At 45.2% G+C, this 22,819-nt stretch overlaps 1 protein-coding gene across 1 annotated transcript in view; it reads right to left on the bottom strand.

Moving 5' to 3' along the window:
* LOC133143960 (cadherin-12-like) overlaps positions 1–22,819 on the bottom strand; it is a 37,460-nt gene that overhangs the window by 10,183 nt on the left and 4,458 nt on the right. The window contains exons 2-6 of the mRNA XM_061266258.1: positions 17,980–18,274; positions 15,567–15,686; positions 13,329–13,496; positions 11,273–11,460; positions 1,002–1,255 (exon numbers count right to left, since the gene is read on the bottom strand). Of these exons, the coding sequence (XP_061122242.1) occupies positions 1,002–1,255; positions 11,273–11,460; positions 13,329–13,496; positions 15,567–15,686; positions 17,980–18,274 (1,025 nt within the window). The remainder of the gene's footprint in view (positions 1–1,001; positions 1,256–11,272; positions 11,461–13,328; positions 13,497–15,566; positions 15,687–17,979; positions 18,275–22,819) is intronic.

Here is a 22,819-nt window from a genome sequence, read left to right as displayed (position 1 = left end):
AAAATTAAATTTGGTGTTCAACAAGTCTTTTTTCAAACTTGAGTCTTGAAAAAGAGGGGGTCGTCTTATAATCAGGGTCGTCTTATACTCGGGCCAATACGGTACTTTATAGGTTGGAAGGGTCTGGAAAAACTCATCGTGTATGAGAGGAAGGCAAACTGTCGCACGAACGTCGAGGCCCTTTCTTAAAGTCGTCACTCTGACGAGGTTGCGACAAGTTCAGAGCCGATGTGATTGTGATGCCGAGACGACATTGATTGATCGATTGTTCCCGAGTCCTCCGCTGATGAACAAGGGCGGCAGTCATGGCCGAGCAGATGCAAAGACGTAAAGGCTTCAATCAGGCAGCACGGGAAAAAGACACTCGGTCCGGTAAAGAGAAGGCGCATCGTGTTCTCCAATCAGCCGAGTACTTCATTAGGAGGCTCGAGTGCTTTGATTACATTTACTCTGCTAATTGGAAATAATTGAATTTCATTTTCAACTGTTTGTCAATGTTCGTTGTTTGCACAGGCTGGAAAAGTTCTGGCTTATAAAAATCGCCTTTGTGCACAGGCAACGATTAGTCAATGAATCGACGACTCATCGATTATCAAATTAATCGTTAATTGTCTCGATGCGTCTTAATTCCAAAGCATACATTCGCAATTTCAGCTTCTTATCAGTAAATACAAAATATATTAATCGATTATTAAAGTAGTTGCAGCCCTAATTCTTATGTTTCAATTTTTTCTCATGCAAGCTTTTGTTCCTTAATGTACATACCAGTTTCGAGCCCCAATTAGTAAACTCATTCTAAGAGTCCCTTTATTGTTGTATCATTTGTGTTTCTACAATAGCATCCACCGTTTTACTGCTGCAACAATTTCCATTAATGATCTTAAAACAGCAAATTCCTCCCCCGAGCAGTTTGTTCTCATTTGTAACCATGGCAACAATGGCAATCCTTCACGCCATAGCGGGCGTGGGAAAAGGAACTTTTGTTGCAAGTTGAACTTCACCTGACTGGACTGCTGCCGGCATCCAAATCCTGAGCCGTCACAGCTCCGATGATGGTGCCCGCCGGTGTGTCCTCGTACACGTCCATCACGTAGGCGGCCTTATTGAACACCGGGGGCTCGTCCACATCCAGGACATTAATCTTCACCGTCGCCGTGTCTTTGAAGGCCCCGAAGGTTTGGAATCTGGGGTCCAGATGAGCGTTGGAGGCGTCCACCTTGAAGGTGTACGCCTTCTTGCTCTCATAGTCCAGTGGCTGAAAAGAAGCAAAAGAAGTTGAGGAGCATTTCTCGTCTTTGTCCTTGCAGGAGCTTCTAAGACGTCAACTCGGGGTCAATTAGTCAAAGGCGAGCGGACGAGCGCGCACACTTGACATCGTGGGCAACGTCTTGACAGCGGTGACACGTCGGTTCTCACCCGCGCCCGTCTGCTGCCCTCTCATGTGAGACCGCCCACGCCGGGCCGAGGCTTGCCGCCGTCACGCTCCGCCGGCCCCGCAGCCGCACGAGACACGTTGACGCCGCCTGTACTTCAAATGAACTAACGAGGAGGGCGGCACCTTGGCAGCGAGCGGCGTGTCCCCGGATGACGGATTTCTCTTTCTGGCAGCTTGTTTGGAAAAAGGTCCAAAGAGCTTTTCAATTGAGAAACCTTTTTGCGCGACCTCCTACACAAACTAGCTCGGAGAAGAGATTTCAAACACATCTGTCATCTTACTTTTTAACAGAGCAGGACAACCAAACTACATTTTAAGTCACGAGTTTTTTTTTCTTGAGCTCAGAAAAACCAAATTGTGACGAAAATTCTGCTTCGCCAAGACACACTGATTTGATCTTAGAAAAACATTTTTAAAATGAGATTTTAAAAATAAGCTAAATTACATTTCCTGGAGGTGAAAGCCTGAAGATGCTGGCATGTTCTCTCAGTCATCTGTCTTGTTGATTTTACAGGGGTCTTCTGTTCTGCCGGAGCAGGTGTCCATTAAAGGACTGGAGGAGAAGGTGGGTGGACTGCGATTGGGGAAAAGACACAGCGAAGCCTGCCAATCTAAAAGCAATCACTGACCATCAGCTAGCTTGATTGGTATGATTACAGCGCAGCAGGTGCAAGTGCTGCGGGCTCTTGCAGTCGCACTGGGGAAATGCATCAGGAAGTAAACTCTGTCCTTCTCCGCCGACAGCCTCGCTTGTCACTTCACAGTTCGCGGACGCCATTTAAAGCGCCGGCTAGAAGGCCTCAAACGGCCGGACGTGCAACCGCGTCGCGTAGCTGAAATCAGCTAGAAGAGATTGAACATTTGGTCCGGCCGCGTCGGGGATCTGTTTCTAGGCGGGTCAAAGTGCTACTTCGATCAAAGCGAGCCGAGGTACAACGCCCCCGAGTCGACCAAATGTGCTCCTTGAGTGCTTTTTGTGCTGATGATTTGACTGGCTGCTCATTAAAAAGCAAGAGCAAGCACGTGCTGCGTGGTTACGAGGGTTCACGACGCTAGCGCTGTAGCTCGACGGAAATAGGAAAGGAAGACTTGCATGCAGCGAGGGCAAAATAAAATCACACACATTTTGAAATTCTCCAGAGATTGGAAATGTCTCGTTTGATGATTTATTGGACGTGTTAATTATACTAACATCTACACAAGCATTATTATCTGATTTGAAAAAGGAGAAATGGCATATTGCCGTATTTTCCGGACTATAAGGCGCACCGGGCTATAAGGCGCAACTTGAATGAATGGCCCATTTTAAAACTTTGTCCTTATATAAGGCGCACCGGACTATAAGGCGCACCATTAATGCATCATGTCAGATTTTTAATCCAAATCAAATCATTCTCCATTTTATCTTTTTTATTTCAACTTCAAACGCAACAAATTACTTTATAATCACAAAACAATGATCCATAGTCTTTTTGATTGATGATTCATCGTCTTCAGTGGGCCACTTATGATTAATTTCATGACACAATGCTTCGGGCCTGTTTAAATTTAGGAATTTGGTCCATATATAAGGTGCACCGGACTATAAGGCGCACTGTCGGCTTTTGAGAAAATTTTAGGTTTCCTTATAGTCCGGAAAATACAGTACACACATTTTGAAATTCGCCAGAAATTGTAAATGTCTCGTTTGATTATTTATTTGACGTGTTAATTATATTAGCATCTACATAAGCATTATTATCTGATTAAAAAAAAAGGAGAAACGGCATCTTAGGTATTTTTAAAGAGAGAACGTTTTTTTAACACTTTACATTAGTTAATAATTCTTAAAAAAAAAAAAAAGGGCCACGAGAGAACTGAGCATTACTATCAATATGGGAAAGTTATTTTTCCTCTCGAGCAAGGCGCTCCATTTTCTTGGGAGTCCATGACTGACTGATACTGCGATCAAGCACATGCGAAGGTAGATGAGGGGCGGCGGCGCCGGGTGGTCGGCCAGCGGGGGGCTGCGCACTCGGCCTCATTAGGCATCTCGTGATACATGGGCGTCATTAGCCAAAGGAGAGAAAAAACTTCTCAGTGTGAAGCTCCTCTTTGCACGTGAAGATCAGCGCTACCTTTGCCTTCTGCTCGCTAATCGCCAAAGAAACTGTAGCAAGCCATCTGGACAAAGAACGTTTCAGGCTGAGTTCGATTGAAAAGTGTTCTGTGCTACATTTAGTAGGAGTAACACACACACCCAGTAGGGGGCGACACTGAGCCTCAAATTAACAAGAAGAGCTAACTCTTCAAAGCATCGCGTAGATACCAAGGTCATGAGGGAAATATCCCATGAAGCCATTCTCTGACTTTTTTTTTTTTCCAGGAGGTTGACCTACTTTTACGTGATTGGCCGCAAGGCAGCGGAGGCGCACCTGCGCTCGCCTTTCCAAGCCTCTCGTTACGGTACGAGGAAGCGCGTCCTTTCGTTTTGCTCGTGTGTCGGGTGGCAACAGAAGTCGCTTGAAATTCCAGACATGTTCCCCACACCCTTTGATATGCAAATGTGCACCTTCAGTGCACCGCCACCGATACCGAATGGAGCATCCTGGTGCGCCACAATTGAAAGCCACCGTGGACCGTGAGCTAGTCAAGGCCTTTGCAGCGCCAAAACAACGGTCAAGAATCGGAGTGCAAATCAGAACCGAGTCCGGAATGGGCTTTGATTGTGACTGGAGTGCCGTAAAAGCGAATTCTACGACATCCACGCGAGCGTAAAAGAGGAATTTGCTTCAGAATATTGAATGTTCTCCTCGCACCTACGCTAGTCACTATAATAAGTGTGTGTGTGGGGGGGGGGGCAATAGGGGATGATGCCAGGCCCGTAGGGGGGGAGTCGGCATCGTTCCGAATCACAAGCAGGCTGATTCCATTTGTTTGCAATGCCGCACTAAAGGTGTTACGCCAGGAGATTAAAGAGTGGCAGAAAAACAGCGGAAAATATTGAATCTGTCAGCCGTGCGGCGCCGGCGTTAAATCTGCTTAGGCTCACTGTTATGTATTTACAAAGACACTCTGAAATCATTAACAACACGGGAGCTTGCCATTGGCTCAAAGCTAAGATAACAAACTAATTGAATGACGACGGTGCTGACAAAACATCTCGGCGGATTTCACGTGATGGAGGCGCTTGTGGTCCCGCTGATAACGGGAGCTCTTATCAAGGACCAGAAGATTTGTCAGTGCTACGCTACACTCAGCAAAACGCCCAGGTAAATTTCAAGTTTTAGATGGACGAGGTCGGCAGCTGTCCGACGAGGAGCCAGATTTGCTCTACTTTTCTCGGTACGACCAGATTCGCCCAAATTAAAGTCTTAGCAAAGGATGACCGTGGCTTTAGCGTAGCATTCGCGATCGTCTTCTTGCATAACTATCGCCAGAAGGGATTTGTTCGGTCTCTGAAATGCCAGCTTTTAAATTCCGACTCTTCGATGCCTGTGAAATAATGCAGCCTCCAAATAGTAATAAATAGTACAGTACATTTGTGGAGTGCAGTTCTTTGTCAGAGCGGAACAAATGATTCCCGTGTGGAAGAGCAAAAACCAACCGTTTGCATTTTTAAGACCGGTGACTCACCAGTGCAGTCAGTCGGCGCTATTTAAGTCGGTAAACCATGACAGGTGATCCCGCCGATGAGTCGGGAGCTGATCTTTTGAAGAGTGCCAAAACTAGAACAGAGCCCAAAGTGTGCCAGTATGACCTCGGGCCTTTACAAGCTCTTGCAACGCAAGATTTTCATGTTTCAAACGGTGAGTGGTACGTGACAAAAAATAAAAACACAAAAGCCGTGATGGAGGAGCTTGAAAATGGAAAGACTGAGAGGCCATAAAGAACATCAGATGTCATTTCCGCAGTGGAAAACAGCAGTCGCTAGCGTCAAAGTAAATGGAGAGTGTTTTCGACGAGTCAAGTCGCAGCAGAGATTTCTTTTGGGCCGAGTGCGCCGTCGGCAGAGGGCTGCGTTCAATAAGCTCGTCAACAGGAGAGAAAAGATTACATGGCCCAAAGAGACAAAGGGGAGGGGGGGGGTGCTTACTTTATTGTGCTGCCATCAATCACATCGCTTTGTGTCCTCACTTGCCTTCATCGCTCCGCTCCGGACCATTCTGAGCGCTTGCCAGTGGCCACCGTTTTTTTTTGGAGCAACTTCTGACTCACTCCTGATACCGCCGCTCATGATTTTGCACAGCTTTCTGGGAGGAAGCCATTTTAGAATAAGACGCAGAAACAACAATAACAAGTGGACTCCCATGACACCCCGATATAAAGTCCTCAGGACCAGATAAATGTCTTTTGGGTTTTGCGTTTGAAAGTGAATCCATCCATTCATATGCGGTGGTAACAAAGATTTGCCAATTTAGCATCACAAGTACAGCCTGCTCAGATTTGGTAGGAGTCCAAGAAACTTTTACCAGGAAGTGGCCACGATATGCCGAAAGGCTTTAAACACAAAACTTTCCAGGCTCCTTGGGAATTTTTACTCATGATAGACATACATGCCAAATGTGATGCTTCCAAGAGAAACTGTCTCCCGGGGGTTTTCAAATTGGTTTGAAATACCCAAATTTCTCTCACCTTGTACCCAAAAGGCAGACTTACTTCATGCCATTTTTGTGGGCTTACTCATGACAGACATGTCTACCAAATTCCGCAACTGTTACTTCCCCAATGGTAGATTCCGTTCTGCGAAGACAAAGGGGGGGCATCAATGTACATTTTCAGCAACACAATTCAGAACTACCGTCGGGAATCCCTTGAACAAAAATTCCAAACACTTCCTCCGCGCTCACCTGGTGAGACGTTATATTTATCATTATTTTTTTTCCAAACTGGCTACCGCCCGGAGGCATTTCCTCTCAGTGCTAGCCAGCCTCGCTGCCCACTGAAGTCTTCAGCGCTGCAATCAATGGATTAATTCCCAGCCGGGTGTGTGGGCGAGCCGCCGGCGCTCGCTTGCCAGCGGATCAGCTTCGTCCGCTATCGGGTGTCACTAACTGGCAGCAGTCGAGCACTTCCCAACTTGTGCCGCGTTTGAACTCACGGTGGCCTTGCTTCACTTTGTATATTTCGGGCATTACGGCCCGATTGATTTTTAGGGACCCAGCTGAGATGTGAGCAAGCTACGTTTTATCCGCCCGTATCAATTTTGAACATCGCCATGCTGTCCAAGAATATTTTTCTGTTAGTGCGCTATTGATTTTCAATGTGCAATATCCTTCCTGCATAAATGATCTGGATCCTCCTTATCAGATTTGTGCAGTTTCCTTTCCGACGCTCAGCCCAATGGAAATGTCAAATTTTGTCGGGGTTACGGTTCCATCTCGGACCGTATTGATTTTGAATGATGGTATCTAAGTGGCTTGACGCAGTTGAGGTCGCGGATTGGTTTTATTAGCACTTCGGCGGGCGGCCTCAATTCCCAGTACTGGATCATTTCATGACAGAAAGTGAAAGGCAGCTTCGTTTCGCTCCCGTCTTCAATCACATTTATGATGGAGGAAGTGGACCAAGCTGACGAGATGCTTTAGTAAAATGAAGTCCTTAATTAATGGCAGGGAGGATGAAAAGGCTTCTTGCCTCAATCCTGTCGATTGCTTTGACTGGAGAAGCTTAAACGGAGCTCATCCGAGATCAATAGCCGTCGGGCCCACGAACATCTGTGCATGTGTACGAGCAGAGCAAACGACGAGAAACAACTCGTAATATCCGTCATTTTGTTCCCAATCCATCCATCCGTGGGACATTGCTGGTTTTTATGCACTAAAGTGCCGACATCAGACGATTTGCCGTTTTCCAGCAGAATGTTGACAACACACTTCTATTTTTGCAAGCATTTTGAGCGGGAAGGCTAAAGTTTCAGCGGCGTCCTGAAATCCGAACGCAGGCTACCATGTTCTCACTCCAACGAGGGGGAAGCACTCCTCACGTTTTGTCCTTCAAATGCTCAAATGATCTTCAAGTGGTATGATTCTGCATCACAAGACTTTCCCCATAAAGACGTATTTTCAGTCCAGTGAGTCCTGCTTTTTCTCATCGGTGAGGATTTGGCCCCAATTGGTCGGTGGGAGATTAAGGCGAATTTACTCCTCTCAATTTTATTAGTTTTGTACTTTCCCTTTTTATTGGTTTAGGATTTGGGACATCCCAAAAAGCATTTGGACAAATGAAACATTTAGCAAGCGATACTAGCGCTTTCTGTGTCGGGACATTAGACAGATTTGCTTTGGGCTTAGCTTCATTCCATTTGAAAGCTTTCAAACCACCTTTCGATTCGTTGCGATAATCTCGATGGAGACTTTCTTTGCACTGGCAAGAGATTGCATAGGCGACTTCCACGTAGCCGAGTCGACCAGTTCGGAATACATAAACGGATTCTTGCTTTGGGGAGCCATTTTATGCACGCTGCTCAGATAATTACAGGCTAGATTTCAGTGCAGGTGGGCTGACATATGAGAAACCCCAAAATAGAACCCCCGCTCAACATCAGCATTAACATCAGCATCACCATGGCAACACTAACACTGCTTCACACCCTTCCTTATGGAAAAAACAAACAAACTATGCATAGGTGTTTTTGGTTTTGTCCAAAACCATATCGCCCGGACTCGACCTACTTCTGACACCCGTTCCGAGAGAACCGCACGGGACTCTGCGCTGTTCAAACGCGGCAGCCAAATATGATGCCACACATGGCGTCTTCAAACAATTCAGGTTCAGCCCCCGAGGCTGGCTCTAGCAGATTTGCATGGCGCTCGCTTTCCTCCGTCTGCCGGGAGAAGGTAAATAAACAAGCAGAGGCACAAACGCCACGTTTAATCGGAGAGGAAGCCATTTTCGGCGAGGCGACCCGAGGCTCTTGTTTGTCAACGTGTCCTTCGTCGTACCACGTGTGATCGGTCCGCACGCCTGCCCGGGAATTCTTTGGCGGATTTACCTATTGTCTCACGTAATCTTATGTTTAGCAGATGGAATGCAGCGAGGCCCCTTCACGCCTGTTCTTTTTTTTTTGTTTTTTTGTCCCTCGCCAGTCTGGGAAAGCAATGATCATCCTTTGAACCCATTACTCAGCCTGATCCTCTTATCATAGCCAACCTTCCTCACTCTCTAATTTGGCTTCTGCCAAACTCGGCTGTGTACAATGAGGTTGCCTGCGCATGTGTGTGTGTGCGGAAAGTCAAACGAGGGAGGAAAGGAGAGCAGTAGAAGGATTGCTCTCTGGGGAGATTGCAGCAATCCCGAATAAGACAATGGAGTGGGCGGGTCAGAACACAGCAAGTAGCTCATGAAGGCTTTATCCTCAGCTTCCTCACACCTTCATCCATTGTCTTCATCACTCCTCACCCGCCTTTTGTGCATTTTGATGGAGGCTGTCGCTTACTCTAACTTACTATGTGTGAGTGCAGCGGTTGCCTCTTTGGCAGGCTGCCGGCCTCTGCCATGCTTTGTCATTTTTTGCAGCAGGAGGCAGATGCCTCCGACGCGTCCTCCTCACTTCCCTTGTTCAAATTGACTTAGCTGCACACTTTGAAGCTGCCGACAACAATAACATCACGCGGCGTACGACTGTCAATTACTGCCTGTGCGAATCTTGTGGCGGGGATCAAAAAGGATCGGGACCACCTTTTGTGCTAAAAATAGAGCGATGGCGTTCCACTCAACGCCAGGCACATTTAACTTTCTTACATGAACAATCATCCCCCTCGAGATACGCAAAGGCTGCAAATTGCATAGTTGAAAGTGAAAGTTCTATGTCCCCCAAAAAATCGGAGTTGTTAGCCATTGTAAAAGTTGAATCAAAATTGTATCTGAATCTTTTGAGGATCATTAAACGGAAGTACAGTGATCCCTCGTTTATCGCGGATAATCGGTTCCAAAAAACACCCGCGATAAGTGAAATCCACGAAGTACGGTCACCACCAAGTAGTACTGGGCAAGCTAACGAGTTGGCGGAAAGATGCTAATTCGCGATCGTGTTAACACGCGAAAACGGACTTCTAAAGGAATGTAAACGAATATTTGGAGCAATACTACATTGTACTAAAGGTTAGACACATGTTTCTTCAATTTATAAGTTTTATTTTGACTTTTAAAAGTTTTTTTAATTTAGAAAAAAAATCTGTGACGTAGTGAAGCCGCGATAAACAAAACACGAAGTAGCGAGGGATCACTGCAAATGTATGTTAGTGAAATGTATGTTGAGAATCCCCGCTATAAAACGGCAATGTTCATAAGAAATCGAGATTAGGAGATTTTCCCTGAGCTAATGCTAAGCAAGCGAGTGTCACGTTTATGCAAACTGGAAGTGCAGCTTCTATTTAAATGAACCATTCAACAATCAACCAAGAGATTTGTGCTCATCCTTTAATTCAAAATTAAAGCCTCGTCTTTTCTCTTTTTTATTTTCCAAGGCAACAATATTAACATTTTATTAACAATCTGCATAAATATGTTCCCAAAAGGGTCCCCTTCCCTGCCTGACAAAAGCGAGTTTAGCGGCTGCTGCTATTAGGTGTGATGAATGTGACACCTTTCGTCCTTTCATTTCTATTCAAGCTCGATGTGAGTTCCAACAAATTGAATTTGGACTGCCCAAAGAGGTGCGCAGGCGTGTGGGTGGAGTGGCGGGGTAAGCAAGCATTTTTAGTAAGCGAGCACGCAGGTGCAGGGCGAGCAGTTCTGTATGTGTGAGTAGAACGGAGAATAGTAGCACTTGTGTAAAACACACACACACAGGGGGTGTGAGGGGGTGCGCGTGGGCCCAAAGTACCCACGCATTCATTTGGACTGTCGTCTGGCGAAGGCGAAATCAATTGCTTAGCATTGTACGTGCAACATTAGCAAGGCAGGCTAACGATATTGATATTCTGCTTGTAGAACATGATTGCATCAACTACCACAATAGTAACAGTGGAGATTCTTCAAAATAGGCATTTTTCTATTTGCTTAAAAGCAACAAAGTGGCGCTCATGAAACGACCTCCCACCCCCGCATCCAAGGAGAAATAACACGGAACCCGCGGGAAGCGGCGCCGCGTTATTTGACTTGAGTGAATTCGGACATGATGGATGGTGCGCTAATGTTCACAAGTCAGGGAATACCGTTGATGCGTTTTATGGCCACAAGGGGGCTCCAAATCGCATCAAGAAATACGTCGCACCCGTTGACTATTTTAAGTTTTGGCTCACAATGTTAGGTGAGCTCATTTGAAGCTTCCCGAATCATATAGGCCAAAGTTAATAACTCACGTCTTATCGTGTTTTAATATATGCCGAGCGGCTGCTCCATTTTGCTCCCTAATTTTAGTGCGGGCCTGTAACGTCTTCTTTTGTTCAAACGAGAGATGATAGACCTCGGAGGCTTTATCCCGACGTAATTAATTCCTCTAACGTTTTGCTACAAAGTTGGCCGAGCAAAATGGCGTCCCCGCTGATGCCGTGGGTTCATGTCGGAAATAAATTGCAGTGCGGATCAAAGCCGACCTCTGGGAGTCTTAAACAACTTAGCCGGCAGAACATATGGCCCACCGGATGAGCCGCTACACGCCGAGCGCTCACCGGCGCACTAGGGACGCCGACACGCAGGGTCGCAAGCTGAGGTTCAGGGGTCATCGAGGAACCTCGCTGGGGTGTCCCCTCGCACCCGCCCTTACTTCCATCCAAGAAGCGTGTATTCATTTTAGGGCGGCTTTCTACCACTAAGATTATGTTGTTGTTTTTTTACTAGAGTGGCAGCTGAAGTTCAAGTCGACCCTCCATGAAACCCAAAAACACAAATCGTTTTTGTGGGCGGGCCACTCACCCGCTTGAGAATGATGACGCCATCTTGATTGTGCGCATTGGTGGTGATGTCAAACATGGCGCCCCCATCGCCCGGCACGATGGTGTACTCCACTTCGGCGTTCCTGCCCACGTCCAAGTCGTGGGCCTTGATTCTGCCCACCGCCGAGCCCACCGCCGAAGATTCGGGAACGCGCAAGTGGAAAAAACCTGCAAAGGAACAAAGACAGCGAAGACATTTTGAGAAGATCGCAATATAGGTGGAAAAGGTGTAGTTTTCTTCGCTTCAAGAAACGTTTGCTGCAAGAAGCCATCATCTCAAGGCAAAAGTAGAACTCTCTCTCGGGCTAAGCTGTCATCAGCTCTTGTGAGGACTTGAAACATCTTCAGCCGAGTACAGAAGCATCGGCACGTGGCGCCAACCTTTGTGCCGTGACAGAATTATGGAAATATCTACTTTTGCTTTCCGCAACTCGGCTCTATTTACATTCTAGGGCTCGCTACGGAGCCTTGCCGCTGCCGTCGGCCACAGCACAAAAATCGCACGTCAGTAACTTTCCAGAAAATGATTTCTTTTCATTGTCAACCCACCCTGACCTGCTGATTGAGAGAGGCAAATTCATAAAAGTTCCACCCTCGTGCTGAAATGTGTGAGTCAGCCCCCTCAGCGCAAGCTGCAATCTAAATATAGAAGGATGTTCCATGAGCAAAAACAACGGCTGGCCGACGAGCTTTATTTACCGGACCTTGTCGACGCGGCCATGCGAGAACAAGTCGACCTTTTGTGCGCCATCGTGACAAACTGTGCAATCACGAATGGCGCCACGGTGGTGGAAATGTCTGGAAATGTCCAAGCTAACATGTTTTTGAGCATCTGCTCGGCGGTTGCGTCCAGTCCGGGTTTGGACGGGGTGTCGATTCCTGATGCGTGTATGTAACTACAATAGCGGCGACATCATCAGCGTGAAAGCATACATTAGTTGTAACCTCTGTTAGCTTAATGCTAACAAATAGCATCGGTGTCTCTGCGTTACAAATATTTGGATAACGCTAGGTGTATTTTCTTCATCCTCTGCCAAGAATAACTCATTACTGCCCAGCCACATGTATGACTTATTCTGCCCCCTGGTGGTCACACCACACGTAGGAATTATTTACATTGTATTCCACTTAGGTTTTTTTTCATAAAGTACAATATTAAAGAGGGCAATTATTTAGAAATTAAACTTTACACAAACAATTATTAGTGATTTCGTTGAACTTTGTATGTTGTGTTTTGTGCTGTCACTTCATTGATTTGTCATGTGTCGTGCGATAGATTGCTTCCCTTAAACATTGCATCAGGAAACGTATCTGGCATAAAATCGCAGCCATGCAAACACATTTTATGAGACTGACTGATTGATGAAGCGACTCCCAAAACGCAATGAAGTCAATGTTTGAATGACGACAGAGTGCTCCATCTGCTTCAAATGACACGTTTCCGATGACTTTGACTTGAATCCACTGCTCCAAATCTTTGCTTATTTGTAGACACCTTGGTCCACCCACCCAAAACAATGTATACCGTATTTTCCGGACTATAAGGCGCACCTAAAAACCTAAAATGTTTTCAAAAGCCGACAGTGCGCCTTATAGTCCGGTGCGCCTTAGATATGGACCAAATTCCTAAATTTAAACAGGCCCGAAGCATTGTGTCATGAAATCAATCATAAGTGGCCCGCTGAAGACTATGAATCATGAATCAAAAAGACTATGGATCATTATTTTGTGATTATAAAGTAATTTGTTGCGTCTGAAGTTGGGAATAAAAAAAATAAAATGGAGAATGATTTGATTTTAATTAAAAATGTGACATGATGCATTAATGGCACGCCTTATAGTTTTATAGACAAAGTTTTAAAATGGGCTCTTCATTGAAGGTGCGCCTTATAGTCCGGTGCGCCTTATAGTCCGGAAAATACGGTACATCATTTGGACCAACGTTGAAAAAAACAACTCCAATGTGTCAAATTCGCATTGATTTGAAGCGATTGGAGTGAAATGAAGCAAAGAAGTTTGAAATGGAAAGCACCTACTTTTGGAGAACCTGGGCGGGTTGTCGTTGACGTCGCTGAGGGAGATATTGACCACGGTGGTCCCGGCCAGCCCTCCCAGTTGGCCCCCCATGTCCTTGGCCTGGATTAGCACCTGGTACTGCTCCTTCACCTCTCGGTCCATGTTGGGCAAGGCCGTCTTGATCACGCCTGTGGCATAGCGCAAACGGCCAGCGGGCACAAATGTCAACGTGGGCGGACAACAGCAGGAAGCCACGAGCGTGCATTTTGTCTGCACTCGAGGAACAGCGATGGCGATCGCTTGACACATTTTTTAATTTGCCGTGATTCGCTTTTAAGATCACGCGGCCTTTGTGCTGCACGTTTTCGCATGCAGCAGAAGAGCCAAATGCTGCTTCACCATGTTTGCTTTGAACTCTGGGCTCCACTCATTGATGACAGTCAGGCTTGCGGGGCTTTATTTATTCTTGGTGATATTTTAGTTTTCTTTTACAAAGTCCAATTTTCCAAATATGTTTTTCAAGCCCTTTGTAAGGCGTAATGGTGATTTTTGTTCGCACCGTTCACACCGTTGGGCTCCCCTCCCGCGTGTCGATTGTTTGTTTGCTGATTTTTTAGGAGTGTTTGCGCAGATAGACGGACGCCCAGCTGGGGGAACATTTATTCTCGCAGCGTGATTTGTGTTTGGAGTTGCCGCTGTTTTGTCATCCCGTCTCAGCAGGTCCTCGACGATGAGTGGCGACACCTTCCACCTGTCGTCCGCCGTGGTGATATGCATGAAAGGATGTGATTACGCATTGTCCCGCTTGTCCCGCTGTCGGCAAAAGTGTCCTTTCAAAGACTGTTGACATCTTATGACTTTTTAATAGCGTGTATACAAGTCATAGTGTGTCTGGAGTGCGTGCATACCCATGAAGTGTGAAATTAAATAACATTAAATCTGCCATTTCTGGGGAAAATGTGATCTATTGTGAATTTTGCTGAGTGTTGCTGTCACAATTGGGTTCATTTACATATTGGGCTCTATTTTTGCAGATGGCGTCAATCCTGCGCAAAGAAAGATTGAAGATCATTTGTGCGGGAAGCCGCTCGCCTAGTTGCAACACCCTAGCACTGCCCCCATGGAAACATTGCGAAATTTCAAGAGGTTTCAAAAGTGAACGTTAAATGTGCTACAATTCTTTGAGTATTTTGAAGTGTGGTTGACAGAAATGATTTTAAATAGTAAGTGGAAAAAAAATCTAATTCCCCCTTAAATTTAGGGAAAAAAAAAAACATCCCCCCCTTTGCTGCTAGTGCAGAAGGTTTTACCATCGTTCTGCTGCATTGACTTCGGTGGAGCATGAGCATAAACAACAAAATAAACAACAGCGCTAATGTTTCAGCATGCATAATTATGTTTGGTCATTTTCAAATGTCGGCCGTAAACAGTTATTAGCTAGTCAGCAACCAGCCGGCAAAAATCACGAGACGTTGAATGGAAACATCCGGATGCTGCCAGGGCGCTGACACGTGCCTCTACACCAGTAATTAGGGAGGTGACATTGCACTTGTATTCAGTCCCTTAGCAGTATTCATGAGCTTGAGGTGTCAAACTCAAGGCCCGGGGGCCAGATACGGCCCACCACATCATTTTATGTGGCCCACGAAGACAATCGAGTTTATGTGTCAGTACTAAATGAAGAATTTAGTCCACTTTCAAAAAATAGAGATATTAATAGCGATTTTTATTACCATTAATTTACTACCATTCATTTTTTTAAATATTTCAACAGTTAAGCCAGATACGGCCCACCATATCATTTTTATGTGGCCCACGAAGGTAAATTGTGCATCGACTTTATGTGTCGATACTAATAAAAAAATTAAGTCCACTTTTAAAAAATAGAGATTTTTATTCCCATTTATTTTTAAATATTTCAACATTTAGTACTACTCTCTGATTTCAAAACTAGTTATTGATCAGTTTGTTGTGCAGCCAATATTGTAAACAATATAAGGCGATGACGGCCCACTGAAGGAAACTATGACTACGATTCAACTCCCAAACAAAAATGAGTTTGACAGCCTTGCTCTACTACTTGCATCAAATTTAGTTTCAACACAATAACAAAATATATTGAGCAAAGCCCTTTTTTATGAAGCCGATGTGTTGAAGTGCCGCTTTATAGCGCCAACTACTGCTCCTATTTTTTAGTTTTATCAGGGGCTGTTTCAGGGAGCCTCCACGATCCCTCAATACCAGTGTGTCAGAATTACCAGTTTTGGGGTCCACTGAAAAGTAGGGCTGTCCATGCAGGATGCTGTACACCACCCTGGCGCTGTTACCGTATGTCGGGTCATCCGCGTCGGTGGCTGTCACCTGCGTCACGTACGTCCCTACGCAAACAAACACACAACCGTGACATTATTGGTTTACCTGGAGAAAATAGAAAAGAACAAACTCGCCAAATATCAAACACAGAGAGCCGTTCAAGCCCCCTAGTTTATTAAATAAGAGGACGAAAAATAGAGAGCCACGCTTGCCAATGTTGTTAGCATGGCAGTCGTCCAAGCAGCGTAATTATGTCGGATCCACCTTGCCTAACAGCATTAGTCATTATGTAGCATGGCTTTTCAATTAAAAATAAGCAATGTTTTAATTCTTTTATCATAGCAAACACATGGATGCTGCCAAATTGATCGTTGCGTTGCGTGCTGGAAAATTACAACGCAATCAGTTAACACAATTGAGAAATACTCTTGTACTTTTGTGACGGGTCGTATAGCGGCTTTAAAACGTTGAGGCCAAAAAAGATACCGTTGTGCGTCTCATCGTGCAGAGACATGAAAACGCGAGCAGAGGACGTCCAAAGTCCTCAGCGGTTCCCATGTTTGCACATCTTTAAATAGAACGGATCCGCCGGAGGCCGCCAAAGGTCCCGAGCGAGGTGAGAGAGCACGGATAAAAATGACGAACAGTATGCGCTATGCAGTAGACCAGAAAAGTATGGGGAGGTTAAAACTGGTAACGGTAAAAAAAAAAAAAAGCGACACAAACACGTGGACGGCGTCGTCTCATTTAAATGTCACACTTAAGCGGCAATTGGGGTTGATGCGACGGTCCACTCCGACACCCGCCCACGTGTCGGCCACCAGTGACAGACGAGTTTAATAGCACAGCGTGATGCAGTGTTACCGTGGCAACCGCAATGACCGACTCTTAATGTCCAAGTGACACGCAGATTGCTTTGTGTTTTTCTATACGTGGATCCTGAATTGAATCTTCATCAAAGACAAAAAAAACAAACATTTAATGAGCATCCTATAACGAGCTGATCATTTAACGACTCATCGTTTCTTGCCAACTCCAGCCGAGCGTGGAAAAACTCCCCAGAGTTTTAAATGTCTTTCGTAAATCAATCAATTCAATTATCAAATCTTGTTGATAACAGGAAGGCAAAATCCATCAGACATGTTTGCTGGGAAAATCAGTTTCTGCTAATTAGCCATCTGTCGATCATATTGTTATCCAGAGCGCTGTTGCCACGGCGACAACACTTGCGGCATGTGTTGTTCTCATTTTATTTATTTATTTGAATTGTTCCCGCTCTGAGGGCGTCAATGCCATTCTGGCAGAGTGGAAGTCTTCTTCCGGCGAGTTACCTCGATGGACTCTCGGGGATTGGCCGCGAATAGCCGCCTCTCCCGCTTTCTCTCAAATGTCAGGAGTCCGCAGGGCCAGTGAGGTGGCGGCTTGGAGCTCACCTGCCACTTTCTGGACCAACTCAATGTCGTTACCTTTATCTGAAAGCTTTGCCCTGGTTTGAAACCCGTTTTCCAGACCGTCTCATCTCTATGACATCCATCTTTGTAAGTGTACATTAGTGTCTGTCTTGTTATCGCTACAGGGAACTCCAGCGACATCATAAATCCACTCAACTTTTCTGCTGACTCTGCAGATGTGTCATGTTTAGCATGCATTGACTTTGTCAAAGATTCGGCGGCCCCTCGGGACGGCGGAACTCGGAAAGGAATACGACAGCTCTGGGTCGGTACGGACTGACTCAGCAGAAGTCAACAGGTAGAAAGCGGACTTCTCGAGGTTGTTTTGAATCTTCTCGAGGTTACGTTTTCCTTCAAAACAAGAAAATGATTTATTTAGAGTCCCTGCGATCTCGCCCTCCCTGGGGGCTTCGGCGACCTTGGGGACGATTTCACTTGTACAATTACAAACGGGAATCCACATCAGCCGTGAAGGTGAACGGCGGCTCTGCTTAAATTGGACTCGGTAAACTCAGAATGAAGAGAGGGAAATAACCTGCGTGTTCTTTCTGAAAGCTATCAACAAGTACGTGGCATTTATAGCTCATCAACACCATGCAGCTCACTGATGTTGCACTAATTGCGCACGCTCGTCACTTCTTCTCGCGCAACAATTCTGTCTCCTTGTTTTGTGTTAAGTCGAGTCTGCATCAGGTAGCCTCGGCGAACATGACACATTCTGATCCTTTGTGAAAGCTACAACTTGAAATGTATGAGACAACATGTCACCTTGACATCTGCCTTGAAAGCTTTTATGGAAATGATTTCTAACTTTGTGACCTCAGAGCTTCTTCTTTAGTTTAGTGTCAAGACACTGCAAACAGGCCATAAAACAAAGCGTGCACTTTGGTGCTGTGTGCAGCCTTACCCACGGGTGACATCTCGGGAACCGTGGCCCGATACGGCCCCTCCAAGAACTTGGGTTCGTTGTCGTTGATGTCCTGCACCTTGATCACAAACTCGGACTCGGGCTCCAGAGGCTTGTTGCTGTTGAGGTCGACGGCCTGTGCCCGTAGCGTGTAGTAAGGCTTCTCTTCACGGTCCAGACTCCGTAAGGCGTGAATGTCTCCCGTGGTTTGGTCGATGGTAAAAATGGAGCCGGCCCCTTCGCCTGAGAGCGTGTACTTAACCACGCTCTCGCCCTGATCCAGGTCCGTGTGAAGCTGCGAGACAAAAAAAGACGAGAAGGCTGGCTGAGCGCAGACACTGACACGGATGCGATGAGAACTCGGGGCGGGGAAGAGCTGTCAGCGGATGCGACTGGTCTGGGACAGCGGAGAGAAACTCAAAGACACAAGCCGTCAAGAGAAAAGCCAAATGATTTCACTGTCACAATGTTCCCTTGACTAATGAGGATGAATCGCTCCTAAATAATACACGCCGACTGTCGAGATTAAGACCTGATTCTATTCAGGAATTGGTGCAAAGCACGTTTTGTCGCTAACGGAACGACTTTGCAGCTAACGGACTGCGGTAACGAACACCTCGCTGGCTGATTTTTGCGCTGCCTCATATCAAAGTTTGCAGTCCCCGTTGGGCATTTTTCTGCCATCAAGTTTTAGAGTGTCTTTGCTTCCGGGTGCTCTCCTGAAAACTAGCAGGTTTTGTATGTTTTGAATAAAACACGTCGTTGGTTGCAGGGCACTGAGCAGATTGTGGAGACGTACCCGCGAGGGAGTTTACAAATTTGCCAAGCTGTTGTCGCTTCATTTAGCATCCCCACTTATTGTTTGGTGTTTCTTGGCTCGGACTCGGCCGCCGCAGATGCTAATAGTTACATGAAAGCACTTTGCCCGCGGCGTGTTGCAAATCCCACAGACGGACTGTTGCAAACGTGCTAATTTACGTTCTCTCAGTGAGTTTACAATCATACTAAGAAAAAGAGCAAACATCTGCTCAGTCTTGTGCAATTTGGCGGGAGAGGACACAAGAGTGAAAAATCCCGTAAAAAGGAAAGATAAATATCACACTGGTAAGACTTTGTGGACAGCATTGAGGCCGCTAATGATTTTTATAAATAAAAACAGGATGTGCACAAGTATAAGCAGCCAGCATTGTCAAAATGCCGATCAGGAGCACGAAACAAAAATGGGAAATCTCAGCGATGAGTTGTGGGACGAAGCAAAGAGGTGATGTGTTTTTCTACACAATTGAGAAAAACTTGAGAAACAAAGCCATCATGTGAATGAAAGCCACACGGACACGGACGGATGGACACACATGCACGCACACACACACACACACACTGTTGATTTGTCTAAGCGGGACAAATTATAGCCAACACCGAATAGACTTTTTTTTTCCCCCTGCAGAATAAAAATAAAATCAATATTTCTTTTTGTATTCGTCTTCAATTATGTTTCTCTGCTGTGTGCCAATTAACAAATTATTTCATACACTTGATTTTGATTGTTTAAATTAAAGGCATTTCCCCCCTTTCGCGTTCATGCCAAGCTTTACCATTTTGTGTGAACAAATTTAATGAGGTGACAAGCGCTTCATTTATTTTATTTCATCATTTGCATACTGATTCAGGTTTGCATTGCACAAACAAATAAAAAGTACGACTTGTCAAAACACAATCTTTATTTGATCCTATTTTTGGGATAATCTTTTCATGATTCAACATTCAACAGGTCCCAATGGGCTTTTGTAATCATGACGACAGGGGTGGTGGTATTAGGACATGATGACGCCACGACAGCCGGGTGTCTGAAGAGAAATGTGTCAACAACAAAACCACCGACAAAAAGTGTGTGTGGATCTGTGCATGTGGTGCATGCAGCGGACACATCAATAAACGCGCCCGTTAACAGTGGAGCTAATTTACATCCCGTATTTTCCGCACTATAAGGCGCACCGGATTATAAACCGCACCTTCAATGAATGGCCCATTTTAAAATTTATAAGGCGCACCGGATTATAAGGCGCATAAAATAAATAACTCAATGTTGCTCAAACGTTAATGCAATCACAATATAGTAACACTCAAAATAGTGAAAACAATAACAATATATCAATAACTCAACGTTGCTCAAACGTTAATATCACACAACACACAAAATAAACACGTAATGCTTACTTTAATAAATTAGTCCTCATCCATGAATCCATATTGGCTTTTGAGAAAATTGGAGGTTTTGAGGTGCGCCTTATAGTGCGGAAAATACGGTATGTAAATTAGCTCCACTGTTAATTCAGAATGCTTTGCTCTCTAATGTATTTCAAGAAATAGTCGGAAAGGTGTATGCCCACCATTTATACGCACATTTCCCGCGATACATCCTGTATGGAAAAACTTTTCTGCCATCACTTGCATGCACAAAATACTCAGAACTTTCCATGCTCCAGCAATATGAATTTGAAGCGTGATATCCATATTAATGGAGTTCCCGATCGTAGTGTGCCGAGCTACACTCGGATGATGTGCACCAAGCGGCGCCTCTCATCTGCGATGCACAAAGGTTGCATATTGATTAATTTGACTGATTTGGGTGCAGAACGTGAGCAGGCCTTGTTGAAAATGCAGTAATTGGATTTCTGCAACTGGGGTTATACGGCGTACCTTGAAGGAAAGCGCTTGGGAACCTTGACCAATCAGCTTTCCTTCCACATGGTCTGAAAGGCCCTACGTTTTAACTCTGTGGAATCAAATGTTCATCTTAAGAAATGTGATCAGGGAAAACATGGAATCCATTTGATTTGTGTTGTTTTGCGAAGTGGGAATTTGCCACAACAAGCTGCTGTATGTGTTTCGGTAATAATCTCTTTGTGAGACAGCGTGTGCTCACTACCCGAGGTTCTTTGCGTACGCCGTGTTCCAAGCAAGCGGCATATGGACAGGCGATTTGCGTTTCTGCTTGACACTTTGGAACTCTGCAGCTCAAATCTTGCCAATGGTTTTCCATAAATATACATGCATTGAAAACTAAATTGTACTGTTTATATGCAAATAACCATAGACTGTAATACATCATGTTATACCGTAGATCCAATTAACTTGCGTGAATTAAATCGATTGAGATAAAGCTACACCCGATATGCTTGTTTGTTTATCTTTCGACGCTAGCTAGCTGCGACAAAGCAGCAAATGCGCAACTATGAGGCGGCGAGAAAGCTCAGGCATCACAAACGGTGCAGCGAGGTTATTAAAGCTGATCGATATCAGCGTGGGGGCCATTTCTCGGCGAATGACACCTCGCTATCTGTGGCTGCTTTACGCCTGCGCGGCTTGGCTTTGAGCAACACGCTGCAGCAAACCAAGTCCAAACCAAGTCTGGTATGAAACGTGCATGGTATCTACTCGTAAGTGAAGCCATAAAATTGAATTGATTGACAGATAAGACAAGGCTGTGTTAGCTCAGTGCCAAGCAAACTTTTGGAAGTGAGTCAGTGTTGACTTGTGCCTTGACCAAAATTACCGTATTTTCCGGACTATAAAGCGCACCGGACTATAAGGCGCACCTTCAATGAATGGCCCATTTTAAAACGTTGTCCTTATATACGGCGCACCGGACTATAAGGCGCACCATTAAAGCATCATGTCAGTCTTTTTGATCCATGATTCATAGTCTTCAGCGGGACACTTATGATTGATTTCATGACACAATGCTTCGGGCCAGTTTAATTTTAGGAATTTGGTCCATATATAAGGCGCGCCGGACTATAAGGCGCACTGTCGGCTTTTGAGAACATTTTAGGTTTTCAGGTGCGCCTTATAGTCCGGAAAATACGGTAAAGGACTTAAGACTCCACCTGGACTTGGGACGACTTGACTTGAGTGACCGTATAAGTGACCAAAAAAATAATAGAAGGAATGGTTGGATCTCTGGGTTTTCCAATTGATCTGGTAATGGCAGAGGGATGTTGGCTAGCTTGACTTTTAGCATTGGGTCTTAATTCTTTAATTAGGACTCAATGCAATGCTTGCTATTTGTGTAAGGTTAAGGCCACAGAGGTCAAGCATCCAAACGGCTCTAGTAGTCTTATCATGTCGGTCTCATACGACATTAGTAAGAGATATTGATCGGGTTGATGCCTTTTCTCATACCACAGTTGGTTAAGCAAGGTAGGCCTTTGGGTTTTTTTTTTTTCTACTCCGATGTGAAACGTGAATGTCACCGTGCAGACAAGATGGACGCGGATGTAAGTGATACTAATGGCGATCATATCTCCATGGAAATATGAGGCTGGATGTTTGAGGAGAAAAGTAGATGAAGCAGGAAAAACATACAGTGTACCTTTTTTGACAGAACAGACAAATGGTCATCATTAGCTTTGGTTTGAGCTTTTCATCCAGCCGCATTCATCATCAACTTGCGACTGTTATTGGCCTCTTATCGAGAAGCAGACTCCATTATGGCCATCGATGAAATCAAAGCCATGGCTATCCTTCATCAATAGAAAGATTTTTTTTTTTTTTCTGAAAATTATTTCCAAAATCAGTCAGTCCAGAAGAGTGGGTGTCCTATTTCCGCTACAACAGCTAACAAATATTATCCGGTTTGAAAAGGTGACTAGGTTGTAGCCACATTTCCTGCGAAATAACCCATCTTCCTTAAAGATCTTCAAATGGCTGAGAAGTGGTGTCACCACATTAGCCACGCCTCGAGCTGGATGCCACTCACAGATAAACCAGATGATTATCAGACTTGTGGTGTCCTCACCAGGCTGGAGGTCAGCGACGAGCGCTCCGGCAGCCGTCTGTT

Source organism: Syngnathus typhle, linkage group LG19 (assembly GCF_033458585.1).
Source record: "Syngnathus typhle isolate RoL2023-S1 ecotype Sweden linkage group LG19, RoL_Styp_1.0, whole genome shotgun sequence".
Lineage (NCBI taxonomy): Eukaryota > Metazoa > Chordata > Actinopteri > Syngnathiformes > Syngnathidae > Syngnathus > Syngnathus typhle.
Note: the sequence above shows the minus strand (reverse complement) of the source record. Positions and strands in the feature narration are given on the sequence as shown.